Source organism: Periplaneta americana, chromosome 16 (assembly GCF_040183065.1).
Source record: "Periplaneta americana isolate PAMFEO1 chromosome 16, P.americana_PAMFEO1_priV1, whole genome shotgun sequence".
Lineage (NCBI taxonomy): Eukaryota > Metazoa > Arthropoda > Insecta > Blattodea > Blattidae > Periplaneta > Periplaneta americana.
Genome location: NC_091132.1, coordinates 161,252,603 through 161,272,004, shown reverse-complemented (window position 1 = coordinate 161,272,004; position 19,402 = coordinate 161,252,603). Strand labels below are relative to the sequence as shown.

The window sequence follows — 19,402 nt, the reverse complement described above, 5'->3', positions numbered from 1 at the left end:
AGAAGTTTTCCTTTCACCTAAACATCCATTTCCCATGTTAATTAGAAGGAGACAGAAATGCGATTCAAGAGTGCCAAAAATACGAAGTAAAACTTCACTTTTTTTTTCGCAGAATGTATATAGAGCCGTGGACGAATTTGGTTGAAAGAGAGGAAAACGGGAGGAAAAGTTTTAAAATGCACGGTTGAAGGTGTGCTTGCAAGGGAGTTTGGGGCTGAGAAAAACTGAATATATGATCTCCAAGCCTGTTAGCCACTTCTCTCTCTGCCTTCGTTCCTCCACTGAAAGTAATTATGAAGGTGAACAGCCGGAAATGGAATTAACCTAATAGCTAGCACATGAAAGGTGGAGAGGGAGGCGTTACAGAAGTTGGCTTAAGGATCACAAGAATAAACGCCGAAAAGTCTTAGTTGTACATTGTTCTTTCACAGTGCCAGTGGAGTCCAGTAAACTCGCTCATATAACAAGTGTGATGTTCGAAGGCTGACCTAAGACCGCCAGAACAAACACCTCGATTTGTAAGTCTGAACTATAAAACTCCCCTGTATGAATAAATTGGTGTAACGTCGCTTATGTAACAGGGTAATGCACGAAGCTAAGCTAGTGCATCTTTGTCGAAAATTGTTTGCAATATTAACGGAATCTCTATGAGCAAAGGAATGTAGGTCTGTGACACATTTCTTTTAGGGCTCATCCCGATATTCGTCTTTGAGGCTTACGAAATCCTTTGGCAGGATGAAATTGTATACAGATATTGTGTATCCAGTTTATAATGTTCACATTACTGGGCATTGGTAATCCAGAACAGTGTTGCCAACACATCAAGTGTATCCCCGTAAGTCTAACACCCCGAAATCCGTCAGAATCCGTCAAAATAAAAAAAAACTACGACTACTTAATATATCTACATACAAATAAAAAGCATATTTTAACACAATTTACTTGTTAATCTTGATTAATTAAAACAATAATTGATTCACATCATCTGCCTCTAGTTCTGCTGTTGATGTGCTAGATTGGTCTACGCTCCCCCAAAAATTAAACAATTAAAAATGACAGAAGCTAAAAAAGTCAAAATACGATGTAAATCTTAATTTCCGCCGGAAAATCCGTCACCCTTCAAAGCCATTATTTACCTGTCTGCTATGTTGAAATTCCGTCAGTTTTGACGGAATTACCGTCCCGTTGGCAACACTGATTCAGAAACCTACGTGTCACGGTCTTCTATGTGAATTGCTATCCAGCTAGCTTAGTTATATTTCTAGAAGATTCTTTTAGGTCTCTATATATTTGCTGTATAGAGCTAATTATTCTGTGATAATTTTGGGCTTACCTCGTGATTAAGAATTACGGCTCAAAGCAGGTATGTAAATGTAAATATTTCAGTGCACAGTGGGTAATATACCGTTGCATTCTATTCCTCAAAAGATAGGAGTAAACGACATCCACAAACTTTCTTCATGTCTTTCAATCCGTTGTGCTCTATATCAGCTTATACTAGAGACATGTATTTCTCACTTTGCGTGGTATTATGTATAATGTATATCGGCAAATGGTTTCACTTATCTCGTTGCTTACCGATTGTATGTTGTATTATCACATTTTCTTTACAGTATTTGTATATGAAACTTGGATCTTATGAATACTACTCCCCACATTAATAATTATAAGCAGTACTGAATCTTGATGGAGAATATTTCGTAAAGCGGTTCTCATGACGTCATCTTATTTACTCGGAAATAAAAACGAAATTACAGTCCTCACCCCGCAACTCTCTTTCAGTTCCCTTTCTATCTGTAACATCTTATATATTTTATATCTTTTATCACTCAAAATATCTCTTATTTCACACATTACTTATATTTAACCTACATTAAATCGACTGCAATGCATATTATTTGTTTAAATTACTTAGGTAGGCCTAATTGTTTTCGTGAATTATTGTCCCAGTGACATGTTGCTAAGGTGTGTGATTTGAGTGGAAGCTGTGGTGCGTGTGGTAGGAAAGTTGGTCAGGGAGTATTTTGTGACAGTTGTAGAATGTGATTTCATTATGGAAGTAGTAACACTGCTAGTGATGAGGTTAATCTCTGTGATAACTGGTCATGTGAACTGTGTCACTATAAAACATTAGTTGTGAAATAGGAGGAAACCATCGCCAACCTACAATATGAGCGGGAACTTTTCAAAATTCAATAGGGAAATTACACACTGTATAGCGTTCTGAAATTTATCCGAAATTAATTTGCCTACTCCTACCGTTTTTTATACTATTTATTTTCTCTCTATCTTCATGATACATACATTCTTTTCATTACCATTTCTATTTCTTACTTGCTATAGTTATATGTATATATATATATATATATATATATATATATATATATATACATATATACATGTATTTCGTAATCTCTATTCCACCTGATGCTATAGCCTATTCGTAACTCTCATAATCCTTATTCCTTACTGACATGTAACATGACTATTTCATACTCCTCGCTCATTTTGCTATTTACATCACTTCACTAATTAATTTACTACCTTTACACTATATTCTTACACTTTACATAATTTAAGCGACTCGTACACTTATCTTCCATTGTTCTATACTGTGTCTTTCATGTTCTTTGTTTTCTTTGTTCACTTCGTCTATTTCCTACTTTACTCGTCCGACAATATTTAGTAGACATCTGCATTTTGTTGAAAACGCCCGAACGAATTCAGTTTCCCAGGTCATATATAGAACTTAGTGACGAACACTGTTGTAAAATCATCGACATTATTTGTAAGACAAGTATTGTAACTTATTCCTAGTATCATATGCTGATTTGTGCTGAAGTACACATTGGTTTGCACAGGGTCTTTCATAAGTAATGAGTCTATCGAATGATCAACTATTTGGGATAATTTTTTTAAATGATGTTCATCCTCGCCATACAGTCGATTTAGAAACAAAGACCCCCTCCCCTCTCCACCAGAACTATTAAACGAAAGAATGGTTAGTGTTTAAACCTTTATTAAAACACGTAACGTAAAATACAGTTTCAATTGTTGACAAATTATGGTGTACAATTTTCAAACTGTCTTCCGTTCTGCTGAATGCACAAATGTAACGACGTATCAACTCTTCATGGACTCTGGTGAGCATGTCTGGCGTGACCATTTGTATCGGGTATCTTTTCTTTCCACTAATTCAGGATTGGTGCGTGGCTAAGGGTCGTATTCATAGACGAGACTTTGGCCCAAAGTTGACTTTGGAAAGTACAAAGTCACCATTTTCCTAGTCACAGTGGACACTTTGAGGAAAGTAAACTTCAATCGTGACTTTACTTCGAAGTCGCCGAAAATCTAGACTTTGACTTCGACTTCTGTTCGTGGACAAAAGGAAAATGACTGATATTTGCGAAATTGTTGAATTTGCCGAGAATATTGAAGACATCTAGGAGATTATTAAAGCTGCTCATGTTCCTTAGCGTATTATTATAGATTATAAATTCAAATCAAGGTACAGATTTGATAAACAGACAGTATTAAATATCCTCGTCATGTTTCAACTTTCATTGATGAACAATCGAAGAGGATTATATCCGTTGCACCAATAAATAATACAACTTATTTCATCGCGATTTTACGCTATAGGTAAGGATTAATAGCTCAATATTGATTCTTACTATTTAATTTTATATTATAGGTTATACAGTTGGAAGTGCAGTTAATTTATAATCCTTGCGGTCTTCATAATGTTTTCTGCATATTGATTTCAGATAATTTTTAAGTAGTTTCTACTGACATGCAGGGAATAACTCTGCCAACTGTCAGCAGGATATTATGTCTCTTTTATAGTCTGTCATTGGTAGAATCTTATCTTCCATGTCTTCATAACAAAATTATTTTACAATGAAATATTTTCAGGGTTTAATGTGAACCTAACGTACCAGTAACTACAATAGATGTTTTATTCACAACAAATTTCTTAACAGGCAATGCTATTTCAGATAAACTATACCATCATGTTTTGTGGTTATGAATTGTGTTATATGCAAGACTGTTTGAACTGAGTTACGATTTTTTGTGGCCAGGTAGAAGAACAAATTATTATAATTTGGTGTAAAGACCTAAAAATGTCAATTTTTGTACTTACGTTAGTTTCACAATAAGCCCTCGAATAACATTATTCTTATGTAAAGCTGCAAGAACGGTTGACAATTGCTTAACATGTACCGATATTCAATTGTTTCATTGATTTGTGACTCAAAAGATGGCTGTGATTGTGGCAGTGCCTACTCTATTTCAACAATCTATTAATTTAATTCGTTTAGAAGCCAGTGATTTTGATTGCCAACATTAGAACAAGATCGTCAAATCTCGACTTACCAAAGTCAAAGTCTCAGAATTATTGTCTATGAATAGGACTTTTAACAAGGTTAAACTTTACTACGAAAGTCGACTTTGGGAAGCCTTCATTCAAAGTCTCGTTTATGAATACGGCCCTTAGTCTCATAGACACGATCTTCGATCAGTCCCCAGAATAATAAGTCCAGGGGGATCAAATCAGTTGATCGCGATGGCCAACAAATTAGGGATTGGCGACCGAATAACCTCGTATAGAAGGCCATTCTCCAGGTCATTTTAAGTTGGCATGAAATGCACATTACACATGGATTAGTACCTTCCTCTGATGGCAGGGTGAGGGGGTGTTAGTTTCTAAATCGACTGTGCAGCAATAGGAAGGGTTCTTTGTCGTGAGGATGAACATCATTTTAAAACATTATCCAAAATGTTTTGATTTTTCGATAGACTCGTTACTTATGAAAGACTCTGTATTTGTGGTAATTCTTGTGTGTTATGACTAAGGAGCGGATTCCTATGTAATTAAATATTATTTTTGCGTGTGATAAAACACAATTAACAAAGTTAAAAATTCCGAACATGAAGTTTCAAATTTAAAACCCGAATTTTATTTCACATAAAAACACATATTTTCACAAAAAAATTATGTAAATGCATATTTTCAGGAAATCTATTATGAACCCATAAATCTTGGAGTTTTTTTACTTCAATATTTTTTACAAGAGATTTTAAATATTTAAAAATTAAACCAATTATATCACTCAGAAGTACGTTATCTTTTCTTAAGAATTCTCGTTGCTTCGTGTTTCTAAGCGCTGTGTGGTGTATCTGTGATCCATTTTTGTAATAGTATCGCCTCAAGTTCTGAGAACTGCTAGGCAGCATATTAATGTTATTATTAGAAAATAAATTAACATGGACACATAATTGGGAATGTTTGTTTTTGCTGAAGATGATTTCATTCCACTCTTTGTTTGTGAAACACAACAGATAAGAGCTTGGGTATGAACATTATTTAATTTAGACAAATATCTCGCCTCTCGCAAGGCAATATCTCATGTCTATCAAGTAAGGCAATATATATTATGCTGTTGTGATTCCCTGTTATCGGGCTTTGACAATCGATATCCTTCAAGATATACTGAAAGATGGTTGTTTAGAAACGATTTGGCTTTCCTATTAGCAAATCTAAGCTTTTTGTGTGACACCATAAAAAAACTCGATGCATCCAAAAACCTGTTGTCTCAAACAAGGAAGTGCGTGCCGTGGAAATTAAACTAGACTCGCTACCAGGTTCAGAAGTACAAGTACTGAGGCACAAATTCCAGAATGTGTCTGGGAAAAACAGTGGATATAAAAAAAATGTGTAAAGTTGCTCAAGCATTGGAGGATGTGCATGTAGGTGAAATTGACGGTGTTTGTGTTTGTGACATTCCTCTCTTTAAATATGCACGTCTGACGTCCTGTGATGTGGAAAGATCGTTTTCACAGTATAAGTCGTTGTTCAGAGATAATCGGCATGCATTTGTAATGGAGAATTTGGAGATGACCTTTGTTGTTCACTGTAATTCTCGGCCAACTAATAGCACTCAGGTGTGGTTGTTGAGTACGTAGTAACATTTTTTTTTCCAAGCTAAATAAGGTATTTTTGTCATATTAAAAAAAATATTTCTTCATTTTTAGCAAATATTTTCGTACTTTTTAGCACATAAAAAATAAATATATTTAAATTTTTTAGCACATAAAAATCCGGTCCTTAGTTATGACACGCGCACCCAAATACGCAGATGTGGACCTATTATTGCCAAGCTATTAACTCTATCTGAGTATTTCACATACTGCTTATTAACTTATGTTACTTAATTTCCTTTTTCAGTTGTAATGGACGTGATCAAGATGGAACCTCGGTCCGACCCAATGGGTATACAGACAAGTGGTATCGCAGATATAGAAGAGAAGAAGCCTTTATCTCAGGTATATTGAGCGCAATTACTATATTTCATTTTCTAAATGCGTAATTTATAACTGGGAAGCATATTCCTTTGTAATTAGTTGTTCTTTTGTCCAAGAGATGAAACACAACTAAAAACGTTGAAAATAGTGAATGTGAAGTTACAAACGGAATTTTATTTCACATAAAACACACATACTCACAAAATAGTGTGAATACCTACATACAGGAAATATATTACAAACACAAAAAACCTTGACGTTTCATTTACTTGCATGGATTTTTACAAGGACATTTAAATGATTTAAAACCGAATCAATAATAGCTTATTTAGAATAATATTAACCTTTATATTTTGTGATGGATCCTTCTGATCATACTGGCAACAAAATATCGTACAATAAATATATTCTTTTACTCGTATATGCTATCCTACAACGCTTTTCAGATAAATTATTTTACTATTGGTTTTGGAATAGGTAGATAGGCATTTGTTGACGTCAGTATTAATAAAAATATGGAAGGACTTTATAAATAGTCCCGGGTTTTCGTGAACAACTTTTATACTGTTTTGTGTAATTATTTTGTTCTTTATGTTGCAGGAAGGAAATTTATTAGATTTGGACGTCACTAAAATAAAAACAGAATGTGTAAATCACAGGTATGACATTAAATCGGAGATAGTATTTGAGGAATCTGCAGTGCCAATTGACTTTCCCATGCTGAAGAGTCAAACTGGGGTGAGTGCAGTTTATGAAGTGTGTTGGTCGGTAGTTCTCTCTCTCTTACTCTCTGGCTGATGTATCTGCTAGAGTCATCCCAATGATAACTTTTACGTTCCAATTGTTTAGTTAATTGTTTTACTAGCACTGTTTAGTTTATTTGAATCATGTACCGTACTTGGTAGTAATCCATTAGTGCCAAAATGGTTGTCCACATCCTTCACAATATGTTTCCATTACTGACTTTGCTTTAAAGATTGGATGAGTTGTAAATTTTTACTGCCTGATGTTCATGTATTATTGTGCTCTGTGTCTGTTTTACGTAATCTTCTGCTACAGGAAGAATTTTGTGAGTTGGATCAAGTGAAGGAGGTCAAACTGGAAGTAACAGCAGAAGAGAATGAAGTCTCAACTGAGAAGTGAGTGTAATATACGAGTCCCTAGTTTGTTGTTGGTTATACTGCTTTATTTTAATAATGACAACATAAACATTTTTATAATTTCAACGTGATTATTTTTATATCAAAACTCCAGTTTACCTTGCCAACGTAATTGGTATGAATGTTATAATATTCTATCACTATCACGAACACCTGCCCTACTGCTACTTTACCACTCCTACAACAGCCAACTAGTGGAGCTGATGTTGCTGATGTCAAAGATAAAACCAAGGCATAGACCTGGCTTCATCTTTTTACATATCATGGAGAACAGTTCCCTGACCATTTTCATTGACTAATGGAATGTACTCGGGAAATATAGTTCCTGTTGTTTTCCCAGGTCTGATCCGGCAGTTCTAGTAGGTTTTTGTGTATAGCTTTGAAGCAAGTGAGTCCTACTTCTCTTCGGCATATCCGTCACAGATCCTGAGTTATAACAATGAAATTAGAAAATCTGCGTTGATTTCAATTTTTTGATTCAGAAATTCCATATATTATTATTATTATTATTATTATTATTATTATTAATAATATCATCATTATTATTATTATTATTATTGTTACTTTCAATTTAAAAGGATAATGTAACTTTTATTGTCACAACAATAATCACTTTCAATAATTGAATTTAAACACTCTAGTCAACAATGGGATTACCACTCCACACAGCAACACAGTATTCGTTATTGCAATCCGCAGACGACAATGACAAATCTCTTGGATTATTGAGAACAACAATGTACTGCTAATCTCAACTAATGTTCACAAAGCACTATTTACAGAACAAAACTTTCAGTTCTCAGTTCACAGTTCGTTGCATTTGCTCGTTCTTCTAGCTCATTCACTCCAGTTCACAGTATATCGAACCCAAGACTCCTAGAGACAGTTAACTGCACTCGAACTCAGGACTTCCGGAGACAGTCCACTGCACTCGAACTCTAGTCTTCCAAATGCATTGCTTCCGCCTGCACGCTGCTCAAGTTCACTCGCGTATCGAACCCTAGACTCCTGGGCGCTGCTGACTCCAACTTGTGCTCGCTGTCCAATACTAACAACTAGCTCTCTCCTTCTTCGCGTCTCCTATTTATCACTAAACCATAGTTTCGAGAAAGTACTGTTTCCCGTGTCTTCCACCTGTTAAGACTGGTTCACAATAAACCGGAAACGAGAATCGGAACGATAACGAAACTGGTAAAATTATTAAAATGTATACATTTAAATGTGAACATTCACAATTAACGAAAAGCTTGCCGGAGCCCAGGATCGGGAACGGAGAGTTGGCCAAGTTTCAACTTTGGCGTTCACATTTGCGATCACAGCCCACTAGATTCATTTTATTGCCATCTAAAATCTATTTTGTCGTCATTTTGTAGCAAGAAGACCGTGACATAACTTATGCATTATTTTGTTCTGTGCTGTGCATCATGGAGCAAGTTTTATTTGATGAGATTCTAATATTGAGTGTTGAGGAAAATCCTCACCTCACGTTTACGCTTCGTATAAAGATGAGAACATGAAGGAGAATACGTGGGTTTCAATAGCTGCATCTTTGAACACCGATCGGAAGTGAATCGTTTTTTATTACTGTATTGGTTGTATTACACACTACATATTCATGCTTCAGTTCAATAACTACTGTTGTGTTTATCTCTGTTCTACTACAAATGTTTCTTCTCTAATTATTTTACGTTATGGTAGACTTAAAATAGGTTGTGATAATAAAGATGCATGGGCATATTTATAGTACCATACCTAATGAAATGTTTCAGTTGAAATTTCGAAGTTGGTTAACCTGTGTTAATGTTGGCTGCCTTGTACTCATGAGAGAACGCCATTGGTCAATTATACACAAATAACATCAGAATGCGTAATATCGACTTTACATATCGTTATCAAAGAGTTTGTAAATACTTACTAGAGACACATACCCATGAGTGGCAGGCAAGAAAAATGTCGCATATTGAATCGGCTAGAATCCGCCATTAAAGGGAGTATTTGCGGCGCGAAATTTGCAAACAGTACTATAATACATTGATGTAGCCTGGTGATAGACACTGTTTAAAACATCTTTTACAAAGGATGAGTCGTGATGAAATAAACATGAATGCAGAGGAGCGCTATATTTATTAAAGTATTATAATGATTCATCTTTGGCGATATTCTAAAAAATAAATTAAATCACCCATATACACTCGGGATAAGTATATGAAATATTGAATAATGGCAATATCAACATTAATTTTCAGTATTACTAGTATTGTTTTAAGGACACAATAATGGTCTATATTTTAGTCCGTTCATGCAAAGAAAGAGGAAGGTATATGGTGCTTTGAAAATATTTAGTGGTGAAATTTGAGATCATAAAAATTCTGGAAACTGATTTAAAATATAATGAGAATAAATTTTATCATAAAACAATCTAGTCATTGTGTAGTTAATGACTACCAGGTTTGAGGTCAGTACAGACTTCTTAATACAATTAGTAGCGGTAATAGCTAGGCCTAGTAGTAGTGGTAATAGTAGGCCTAGTAGTAGTGGTAATAATAGGCCTAGCAGTAGTGGTAATAATAGGCCTAGTAGTAATGGTAATAGGAGGCCTAGTTTTGGTAATATTACTAGGCGTAGAGGTAGTGGTAATAGCAGGCCTAGTAGTATTGGTAATAATAGGCCTAGTACTAGTGGTAATAATAGGCCTAGTAATAGTGGTAATAATAGACCTAGTAGTAGTGGTAATAATAGGCCTAGTAACTTAGTAGTGGTAATAGTAGGCGTAGTAGTAGTGGTAACAGTAGGAGTAGTAGTAGTGGTAATAGTAGGTGTAGTAGTAGTGGTACTAGTAGGTCTAATTTTTGTGGCAATAGTAGGCCTAGTAGTAGTGGTAATAATAGGCCTAGTAGTAGTGGTAAGAGTAGGCCTAGTATTAGTAGTAGTAGTAGTCCTAGTTTTTGTAGTAATAGTAGGCCTAGTAGTAGTGGTAATAGTAGGCCTAGTATTAGTGGTAATAATAGGCCTAGTAGTAGTGGTAATAGTAGGCCTAGTTTTGGTGGAATTAGTAGGCCTAGTAGTAGTGAGACCTAGTTAGTAGTAGTGGTAATAATAGACCTAGTAGTAGTGGTAATAATATGCCTAAGTAGGCCATCAGCTATATTTTCACTAATTTCTTTGCATATAATACAACCAAAAACTAGAAGTACATACTTTACAAAACGGAAATTACATGATTAATTCATTTATCGTGAAACAAAACAGTTTTAGACAGATATAGTCTGAGGATTTTGTTATGCACTCTGCTATTATAATCCACTGTAATGTGATGGCACCTAACCCTTACATACATTGTTGAAACCAACCTTATAAACATGATTAATGTGTTTCTGGAAAAACTTTATCCCAGAAATATTCCGACAATCTGTAAACACATTCAAAGGAGGAACTGCATTTATAACATTCTTCCAAATATTAAGATATGCATGCTTTCCTGAGCATCCTACAATAGTAGCTATGTTAGAACAATTATTTGCGGCGCAGTATTTCACCATTTTCTTATTATTTTCCTTCTAGTGTATTTATATGTATTTGTATTCCACAATAAACATGAACTGCTCGCACTCCCGGCGAAGCATCAACTCCCTTTAATGGCGGCCGAACAGCGGTTCAATTTTGTACGCGAAACTAGCGCCGTTGGTGTCTCTAGTTATATATTATAAACTCTTTGATCGTTATTGACATGCATATCGATATGCATAGTCGTCTACGTTCACGGTTTATTGTGAATCAAAAATTTTCCTATTCACGTCCTCTGCTTCTCGTTTTCATTCTGGTTTTCGTTCCCGGTTTATTGTGAACCAGCCTTTATTCGCGGCTTCAGTTTCCGCACGTCTATTCGGGAGATTTGCTTTCCCCCTTCACCTCGCGCAGCGAAGCACCAACAGCTTTGCGTCCCTTTTCGCCTCGCGCCACTGTATTGGCCTTTCTCTCTCTCTCCGCGCACAGCTGCCAGCATCACGCAGCTTTCTCTCTTCTGCGGGACGTGCTTTCCATTCTCGACACGGCTGTCACATTATTATTATTATTAATATTATTATGGTTTTTTTATTCTTGTTACATAATAATGGTCTTACTAATAAAAACTCTATATATAGACGTTTTAACTGTCTTATAGAATGATTAGCTCGTTTATAAGTCGTGTGTGAATTCCTTACTAATAATCATTACATACGTCGTGTATAACAGTATAACTGTTACACAGCTACGTCATAGTTTCGTCATTACTTCGTTACGAAAGGTAATAGAATATCTGAGGTTCTCTATCTAATCGATTACTACACTGCATTTTGGTCAAAGAGTACAAGCTACAGCAATATTATTCTAATAATTCTATGATCTTTGGTTTGTTATTCTGTGGTTACAAGGTAACCATCATAAAATGACAGTCGATAGGAACAGCTGTTAGAGGGGCGGCCATTTTTTCGCTATATACAACGCTTAAACAAGGTGTTTGTGTATATAACTACTGCAAAGCAGTTCCCATTGTATAGCTACAGACTGTTTATAAGTCCATAGCTTATTCACGGTTTATTAGTAACGTTTTCTGTCTCAACTCTGCATAAATCTCGCATTAAAACTATACACGGTTTATTAGTGAGACTGTAAGAATAATAAGATGTTGATAAATACCGAAACGGTGGAGATGCTGCGCCAAGCAGTCATGATCAGTTGCAAGGCGGAAATTCGCGACTGCCAATCTTTTTGGTCCGTTAGGTATTGATAGAAGGTCACTTCTCCAGTGTTTGTCATTTGTTCTTCCTGCAATCATGTGAATGGATGTTGAGGGCAACTTCTTTGATGTACAATTTTATTTCTTGGAAGGGTGTTTGTTTAGGAGATGTTTGTAAAATTGTAGCACTTTTTTTTTTGCCTAGGCATCACCCTGCTAACTTCCAAATAAGTTGCAGTGGCCAGGGACCCACTGTAGTACCACGATTTTGTTTTGATTGTAATAGTTGTAAGGCGTTTTGACAGTCTTGGATTGATGAAAACTCAGGGTCTGAGGAACATACAGATTCTGTGGCTGCTTTGGAGTCGCACAGGGTGACGATATTCTTGAATTCAGTTTGATGACACATCAGTTGAGTTAAGCCTAGGCTCATAGCTTCCATTTCACCATCATTAGCTGACCTATGGGTGCCTACCGCTGTATAGAAAGCAAAGATATCACTGTATACACCGGCACCAACATTAATATCATCCACCATTTTGGATCCGTCTGCATAAACATGAAGCCAGTTAGTTTCTGAATAATTGAGGTTAATTGTTTCAAGAGCCAGGGATCTTAATATATCCACTGGTGTTTCTTTTTTACAAACAGCATCTTCCAAATCTATGGAGAATAAGGTTGAGTTAGAAAGTATTGGATTTAAAAATTGAGGAAGAGGTTTTGCAGTACTAAATGTCTGATATATTTCCCTCAATTCGATCACTTTTTGTATAATTCCGTGCTGTGTTTTCAAACTTCGTTCCACATCATGATAAGATTCCCAGAATTTGTCTCCTGGAATTCTCAATAGCTTTTCGTATAGAATTAGTGCCTTCTCTTCAATTAATCTATGAATTGGTTTAAATTCTGTTAAAAGGAGCATTGTGTTATTGGAGTGGTTTCGACTACACCGGTGAGGAGACATAGAGCTTGGTTTTGCACTTGATCGATTTTATCTAATACTGTTGTTGTTATTATTATTATTATTATTATTATTATTATTATTATTATTTAATTTGTACCATAGCTTTTTATTTTATTGGATTAATTGTATCACTGTCTTGGACTTCTATTATCCAATGTCTGTTGTCGAGCACATATATATTAATAATTAAATGAATAATTATTGTTATTACTATCATTATTGCTGTTATGATAGTTATAATTACTATTATCACTTAATTTTATTAAGTTAATCTATACAGAAGTAACTGAAGGAGAAAGTCCATCATTAATTTCTCGTATATTACTTTGCTTATGGCGCATATATTTTTTCATTGAAAGTCTAGACATTCTTTCCACTAATGACACAATTTTTAGTGTTTCAGTTAGCCATAATAGTGGAGTTCCAAAATTCTGCAAAAATAATCCTGAAGGGTACGATGGCAAGAAATACGATTCTGACATTTGCGATCTCAAGAGGGATTCACTCGTGCACACAAACGAGAGACCATTCAGTTGTGACGTTTGTGGAAAGAGTTTTTTGCAATTGGCAAATCTCGAGAGGCATTCACGCTTGCACACAAACGAGAGCCTATTCAGTTGTGACGTTTGTGGAAAGAGTTATTTGCAATTGGCAAATCTCGAGAGGCATTCACGCTTGCACACAAGGAAGAGCCTATTCAGTTGTGATGTGTGTGGAAAGAGTTTTTTGCAATTGGCACATCTCGAGAGGCATTCACGCTTGCACACTGTCGCGAAACCATTCTGTTGTGATATGTGTGGGAAGTGTTTTAAAAAGTCTTCACACCTTAAAACACATTTAATGATGCACACAGGCGAGAGGCCATTCAGTTGTGATGTGTGTGGAAAGAGATTTTCAAGGTCAAGCGATCTCAAGAGGCATTCACTCTTGCACACAAACGAGAGGCCGTACAGTTGTGATGTGTGTGGGAAGACATTTCCCCGTTTGGATTATCTTGAAAGGCATTCACGCGAGCACATTGGCGAGAAGCCATTCAGCTGTGACGTTTGTGGAAAGTGTTTTTCGCTCTCGAAATATCTCGATAGCCATTCACGTGTACACTAAGGCGTGAAACCAATCCGTTGTCACGTCTTTGGAAAGAATTGTCCTGTCTCCGTGCATTTCAAAAAGATTTCACCCGTACAAACGTGTCAGAAGCTATTCGTTTCTGAAGTGAGTGTGAACTCCTATAGAAGCTCTTCAAATCTAAATGAGGCATTCTTTCGTGCACACTATCATGAAGGTACTTAATACAGACTTCAGTGCAAAGTTAGTGTTCTTCTCGCGTGAAATATCTCTCTATGCATTCCCGTATTCACACACACCTCAATGTGCATTCACTTATCCACAGTTGAGAAGCCATTCAGTTGTGATGTGTGTGGGAAGTGTTTTGGACGCCCGTTTAATCTCCAGATGCGTTTTCGTAAAAAACCGTTCAGTAATAATGTGTTTGGAATGGATTTTTCGCGCTCGGAATATCTTAATGTGTATTCACGTATGCATATATTCTTCATTTGTCATTTGTGTGAAATGCGTTTTTTATGGCCCGCACATCTTAATATACATTCATGCGTGTACATAATAATATTGTATAATAAATATTTAAATATCCTGTATTTTAATCACTGTATGGTTTTATTATGCTAGCTTTAATTTGTACTTCAGCGAGATAATCTTTCTTTGTTCTTAACCTCTATAATAAATTGTCTAGGTTTTATTAATCAGTTAATCTATTATTACTTTGACTGTTATTGTAATTGTAACTTTAATTGTAATTATAATTATAATTTTAATTGTATTCTTAATACTATAGTTGTAATTCTCATCTAGGGGTGAAGATTAGGCTTGATGGCATTATCTCTGCCAGGTTAAATAAATCATTATATAGTATACTATACTGTTCGTATGCCAAAACCCATATGATGGTTCTTGTGTGGAAGGTCTTTTTGTGCTAAGAAGTATTTCAAATGGTGTTCACGGTTACCTCCTGGCGAGAAGTGATTGAACTGTCAAGTTTCGACTTAATTTTGTTGAATAGGGTATGTGTGAAATGTGATGCTTGTGAGAAAATCTATACACAGTCGAGGAGTCTAGAAACTCAGCAATCCATTCTCACAACCAAAAACCGTACTAGTGGAATGGCTGAAAAAAACTTGCATACTATAGTCATTTCAAAATGTAAGTATTACACAAACGAGAAACATTTCAAGAGCCATATCTGTCCACACGTGCGAGTAATACATTACAAGCACTCCAGAATCCATTCAGTTTGAAGGTTGTGGCTGTTATTTTGTACACACTGGTCTGATCTCTTACAGTTCCCGAAATTCACTGTGACTTGTAATAGCGATTTTATCAGAGAATTTTAGCGCGTTCTGTAAAATTTACGTAAGATAAGAGAATTTTTTCTTGGAAAAATACGGAGATTGCATTGCAGCTGTAGTATCAAAGACTTACGGACAATAACCTTTTGATAGGCACGAAAATCTTTAGATCACCGTTTGGTGTCCTTCAAGTTAATCTTCTGATCTGCACTCCTATCCATTCCACAGCTGTCACATATACGTACCTACGTCACATCCGCTATGAGTCACGTATCGGTCAGAGATGGTGCTTTCTCGCATGTCCGATTTTGGAACTAATGAGAGTTGGAACCAGTGACAAATATCTGACGCTAACAAGATCACAGGTTTATAAGTGACACCTCAGGGCTATTGTGGAAAGAATTGTCTGAATTCAGGTTACTTACAATGGCATGCACGCATAGATACTGGGGAAATGTAAACCATTTGAGATATTATTGTTATTATCATTACACTGATATGCATTTAAAAAAACATTTCTGCTACAATTACTTGTTCAATTAACTGATGTGCCCTGAATCCGAATCTGATTTTCATTACCACGCTAGATTTTTCTCTAATTTTGAAAATGAAGGTGAAAAAATGTGAAAGCTGACAAATGTCATGATTAAAAAATAAATTCAATATCATAATTTAAGTTGTATGATTGCCTTAGGTACTGAAAAATTGTTTGTTCCGGGCCTGTATTCACATTTTCTTTGTCACGCCAGGAGAAATTTTATCATTTCAAATATTAGAAAAAAAAAATACTTTACGTATGTGATGAGGTACAACAGAAAAATCGACTTTTTTTACTTATGTGCTTTCTCTCGACGACCAAAATATTTGTATACCCATTCAAACGTTCGAAATTTCGCACGAAACGAACCGTTCTGATGCCCTTCGGGGAATCCCTCTTAATGCATTAGCAATTATTCACGAATATTGCTTCATTTCATTTGTTCTGGTAGCATATTTCCATGTTTTTCAAATTCTGATCAAAGTAGAATGCTATCAATATGTATATCTGTGCGATTCTTTCCCGGATTCCTTACTTCTGGAATTCTTCTCTTTGGCGGTGCACTTCAACAAGAAGTAATTTTATTGCACTAATGAAGATACGTTCTGTTCACAAAATAAACACACATTTAATGCTTATACTTTCAAGAAGTTCCACACAAATAAATATGGAAATGTAGTGAATTTTTTTTTCTTCAAATTTTTCCTAGGAATAATAAACAAAATATGAAATTTAGGTTTTCTTTGTTCATAACTTTTAATTTATATTGTTTTGTAACATTTTAGTTATGCCATTATCTCTAAATTACCAGCTTTAACCCTGCGTGTGGCTCAAGACTGCAACATCTTTAGTGTGGCCGGTCTCTCAGACCATCCTACCAATATATTCTTTCTTTTTAGTTTTATTTCATGTTATGTTTGTGGGTAAGATAGCTGACTTAAATTTTGAGATATCTTGCGTTCAAATTAAGGACAGGTAGGTACCAGGTCTTGGGTTCGAGCCTGTTATTGCAATACAAATTGTTTAATTCCGTGTCTCATTCATTGTAACTGGAAATACTTATAAATTGTGAAGAGATGAGAGACTATTATTTTGAAGTTCATGGACTTTCATAATATATAGAGGGGGATTCTATAGAATGTTTTGTCTGAGGTCTGGCTTCAAATCTTGTCATTCCAATGAGAATTTTTTTCCAAAATTCTGAACATGTGGTAACTAGATAAAAGAAAGATTTATGGGCCTACTCCGTTGTGTGGATTCAGATTTCAATTAGTTACATTTTGGTAAAGGATCCTAGGTTCAAATCTGTCATTCCACTTCAGGATTTTAACTCAAGCCCCATTCTCCATATTTTGTAAGGGCAACGAAACTTGAAAAAGTATACAGTGTCCCTTTCAAACTTCCCACATTTTAATTTATCACTGGAACCATGAAATGAGTCTGGTAATAAAAGAAAGAGAATCTCAAAGAATTATTTCATTTGTTCCAAATTAATTCATCTGTCACATGTTCGGCAACAATGGCATAAAACAAAATGGCGGCTCCGCAGCAACGTGAACAAACTGTTTTCTGGTATGCAGAGACGAAATAAATAATTACCCGTGCAAAGAAATTACAGAAGAGAACATGGAGGGAATGCGCCTGATGGGAAAACCATTAAGGCATGGTGTGAGAAGTTTCTGGTGACTCGAACTGTGAACAAACAATTAGGAGGTTCTCGTCGACGTGTCTCAGAAGAGAAAATTGAAGAAATTAGAGCAGGATTTCAGAGAATTCCTCAAAAGTCAATTCGCCATTCATTCCGACAGTTCAATGTGCCGAGATCAACTGTGCATCCAGTGCTTCATAAGCAACTTCGTTTGTACCCTACAAGAGGTATATTATTCAACAATTAAAACCAGATGACAGCCACGACGACAGACATTTGCTACTGAAATGCTGGATTGTATGACAGTGACCTTCAATTTCTTGAAAACCTTTTGTTTTCAGACGAGGCAATGTTTCGTGCATCAAGATCTGTCAATCAGCACAATGTAAGGATCTGGGGTACACAAAATTCACACGTCTACCATGAACATGTCCGGGATAGCCCAAAAGTAAAAGTTTAGTGCGGTCTGATGTAGGACAGGATTATCGATCCTTTTTCTTCCATGAGGAGTCAATAACTGGCACAGTATACCAAAACATGTTGGAACACTTCTTGTACCACCAGGTAGCTGAGCTGCAACCTCAAGTAATCTTTCAACAAAATGGAGCCTTCTCATATTGGAGCCTGGATGTTCGGAATTCCCTAACAGAAACCCTCTCAGATCACTGGATTGAACGAGGCGGACCAATTTGGTGGCCACATTCGCCAGACATCACCCCACTGGACTTCTTTCTCTGGTTCGGGTTTTCTATTTCAGTGTATGGAGCTCAGTGAAATATTATATTATAATTTTATTGCGTATCATTGCTAAGTTTTATTTAGTGTAATGTGTCCATAAGTTTCCTTTACTTCTTATTACATAATTTGATGCAGAAATAGTCACAAAACAGTGTTATTTTAATGTGAAGAGAATTTTACATGTTAACATAATCTATTCACATCAACATTTTAAGTTTAGAATGGAAGCCATTTTGAGGCTTAATAAAACAGAATTTATATTGTGATTTTAATTTAGCAGATCTACCTTCCTTAATTTTAGAGAGAAAATTTACCATACCACACCTATGAAATTAGTGTACGTACGATTGTGTTTATGTATATCCTTATGGGGAAATGTTGTACTCATGACAATTAAATTTTTTGATGTGGCAAAGTTGACTAACCTAACTCCATTGTCATTACTACTTATGTGTAGGCTCTCTTTTCCAAGTATTGGTTTAAAAATATCCTCCCGTCCTACTTTAGCGTTGAAATCCCCCAATAAAACTTTCATGTGATATCTAGGCAAATGATCAAAAGTGTGTTCCAATTCCTCATAGAAGCTATAGATGGGAAGATAATATTAAAATGGATTTGAGGGAGGTGGGATATGATGGTAGAGACTGGATTAATCTTGCTCAGGATAGGGATCAATGGCGGGCTTAAGTGAGGGCGGCAATGAACCTCTGGGTTCCTTAAAAGACAATAAGTAAGTAAGTAAGCACGATTGTGTTACTTCGTCTCTTAGGTAGTAGATAAATACAATATTTCAGTATTCAATTATAGCACTAAATTACAGACAAATAGAATGTGACGGGTGTCATATATGACATTATGTTCAATTATAATGTATAATTGCGAATATAAGAATATAAGTTAAATATAGTAAACATAACCTATAACTTCCATATCACATAACATACGTATGTCGTGGCAGGGCATTGGAG

At 35.6% G+C, this 19,402-nt stretch overlaps 2 protein-coding genes across 3 annotated transcripts in view; one reads left to right on the top strand and one right to left on the bottom strand.

The window, feature by feature from the left end:
• LOC138691656 (gastrula zinc finger protein XlCGF57.1-like) overlaps positions 1-19,402 on the bottom strand; it is a 60,048-nt gene that overhangs the window by 34,724 nt on the left and 5,922 nt on the right. The gene's annotated exons all lie outside the window — the stretch shown is intronic.
• On the top strand, positions 1,235-18,710 carry LOC138691662 (zinc finger protein 233-like). Its single transcript, XM_069813874.1, has 5 exons — positions 1,235-1,363; positions 6,230-6,327; positions 6,907-7,044; positions 7,366-7,445; positions 13,543-18,710. Exons 2-5 carry the CDS (start codon positions 6,235-6,237, stop codon positions 14,249-14,251), a joined length of 1,020 nt encoding a protein of 339 aa, XP_069669975.1. The 5' UTR covers positions 1,235-1,363; positions 6,230-6,234; the 3' UTR covers positions 14,252-18,710.

Excerpts from the sequence above, each read along its gene's own strand:
- LOC138691662 (XM_069813874.1), top strand. The coding sequence starts at position 6,235 with ATGGACGTGATCAAGATGGAACCTCGGTCCGACCCAATGGGTATACAG. Across the intron at positions 7,045-7,365 it reads TGCTGAAGAGTCAAACTGGG|GAAGAATTTTGTGAGTTGGA; the intron begins GTGAGTGCAGTT and ends CTTCTGCTACAG. Across the intron at positions 7,446-13,542 it reads AATGAAGTCTCAACTGAGAA|TGTTTCAGTTAGCCATAATA; the intron begins GTGAGTGTAATA and ends CACAATTTTTAG.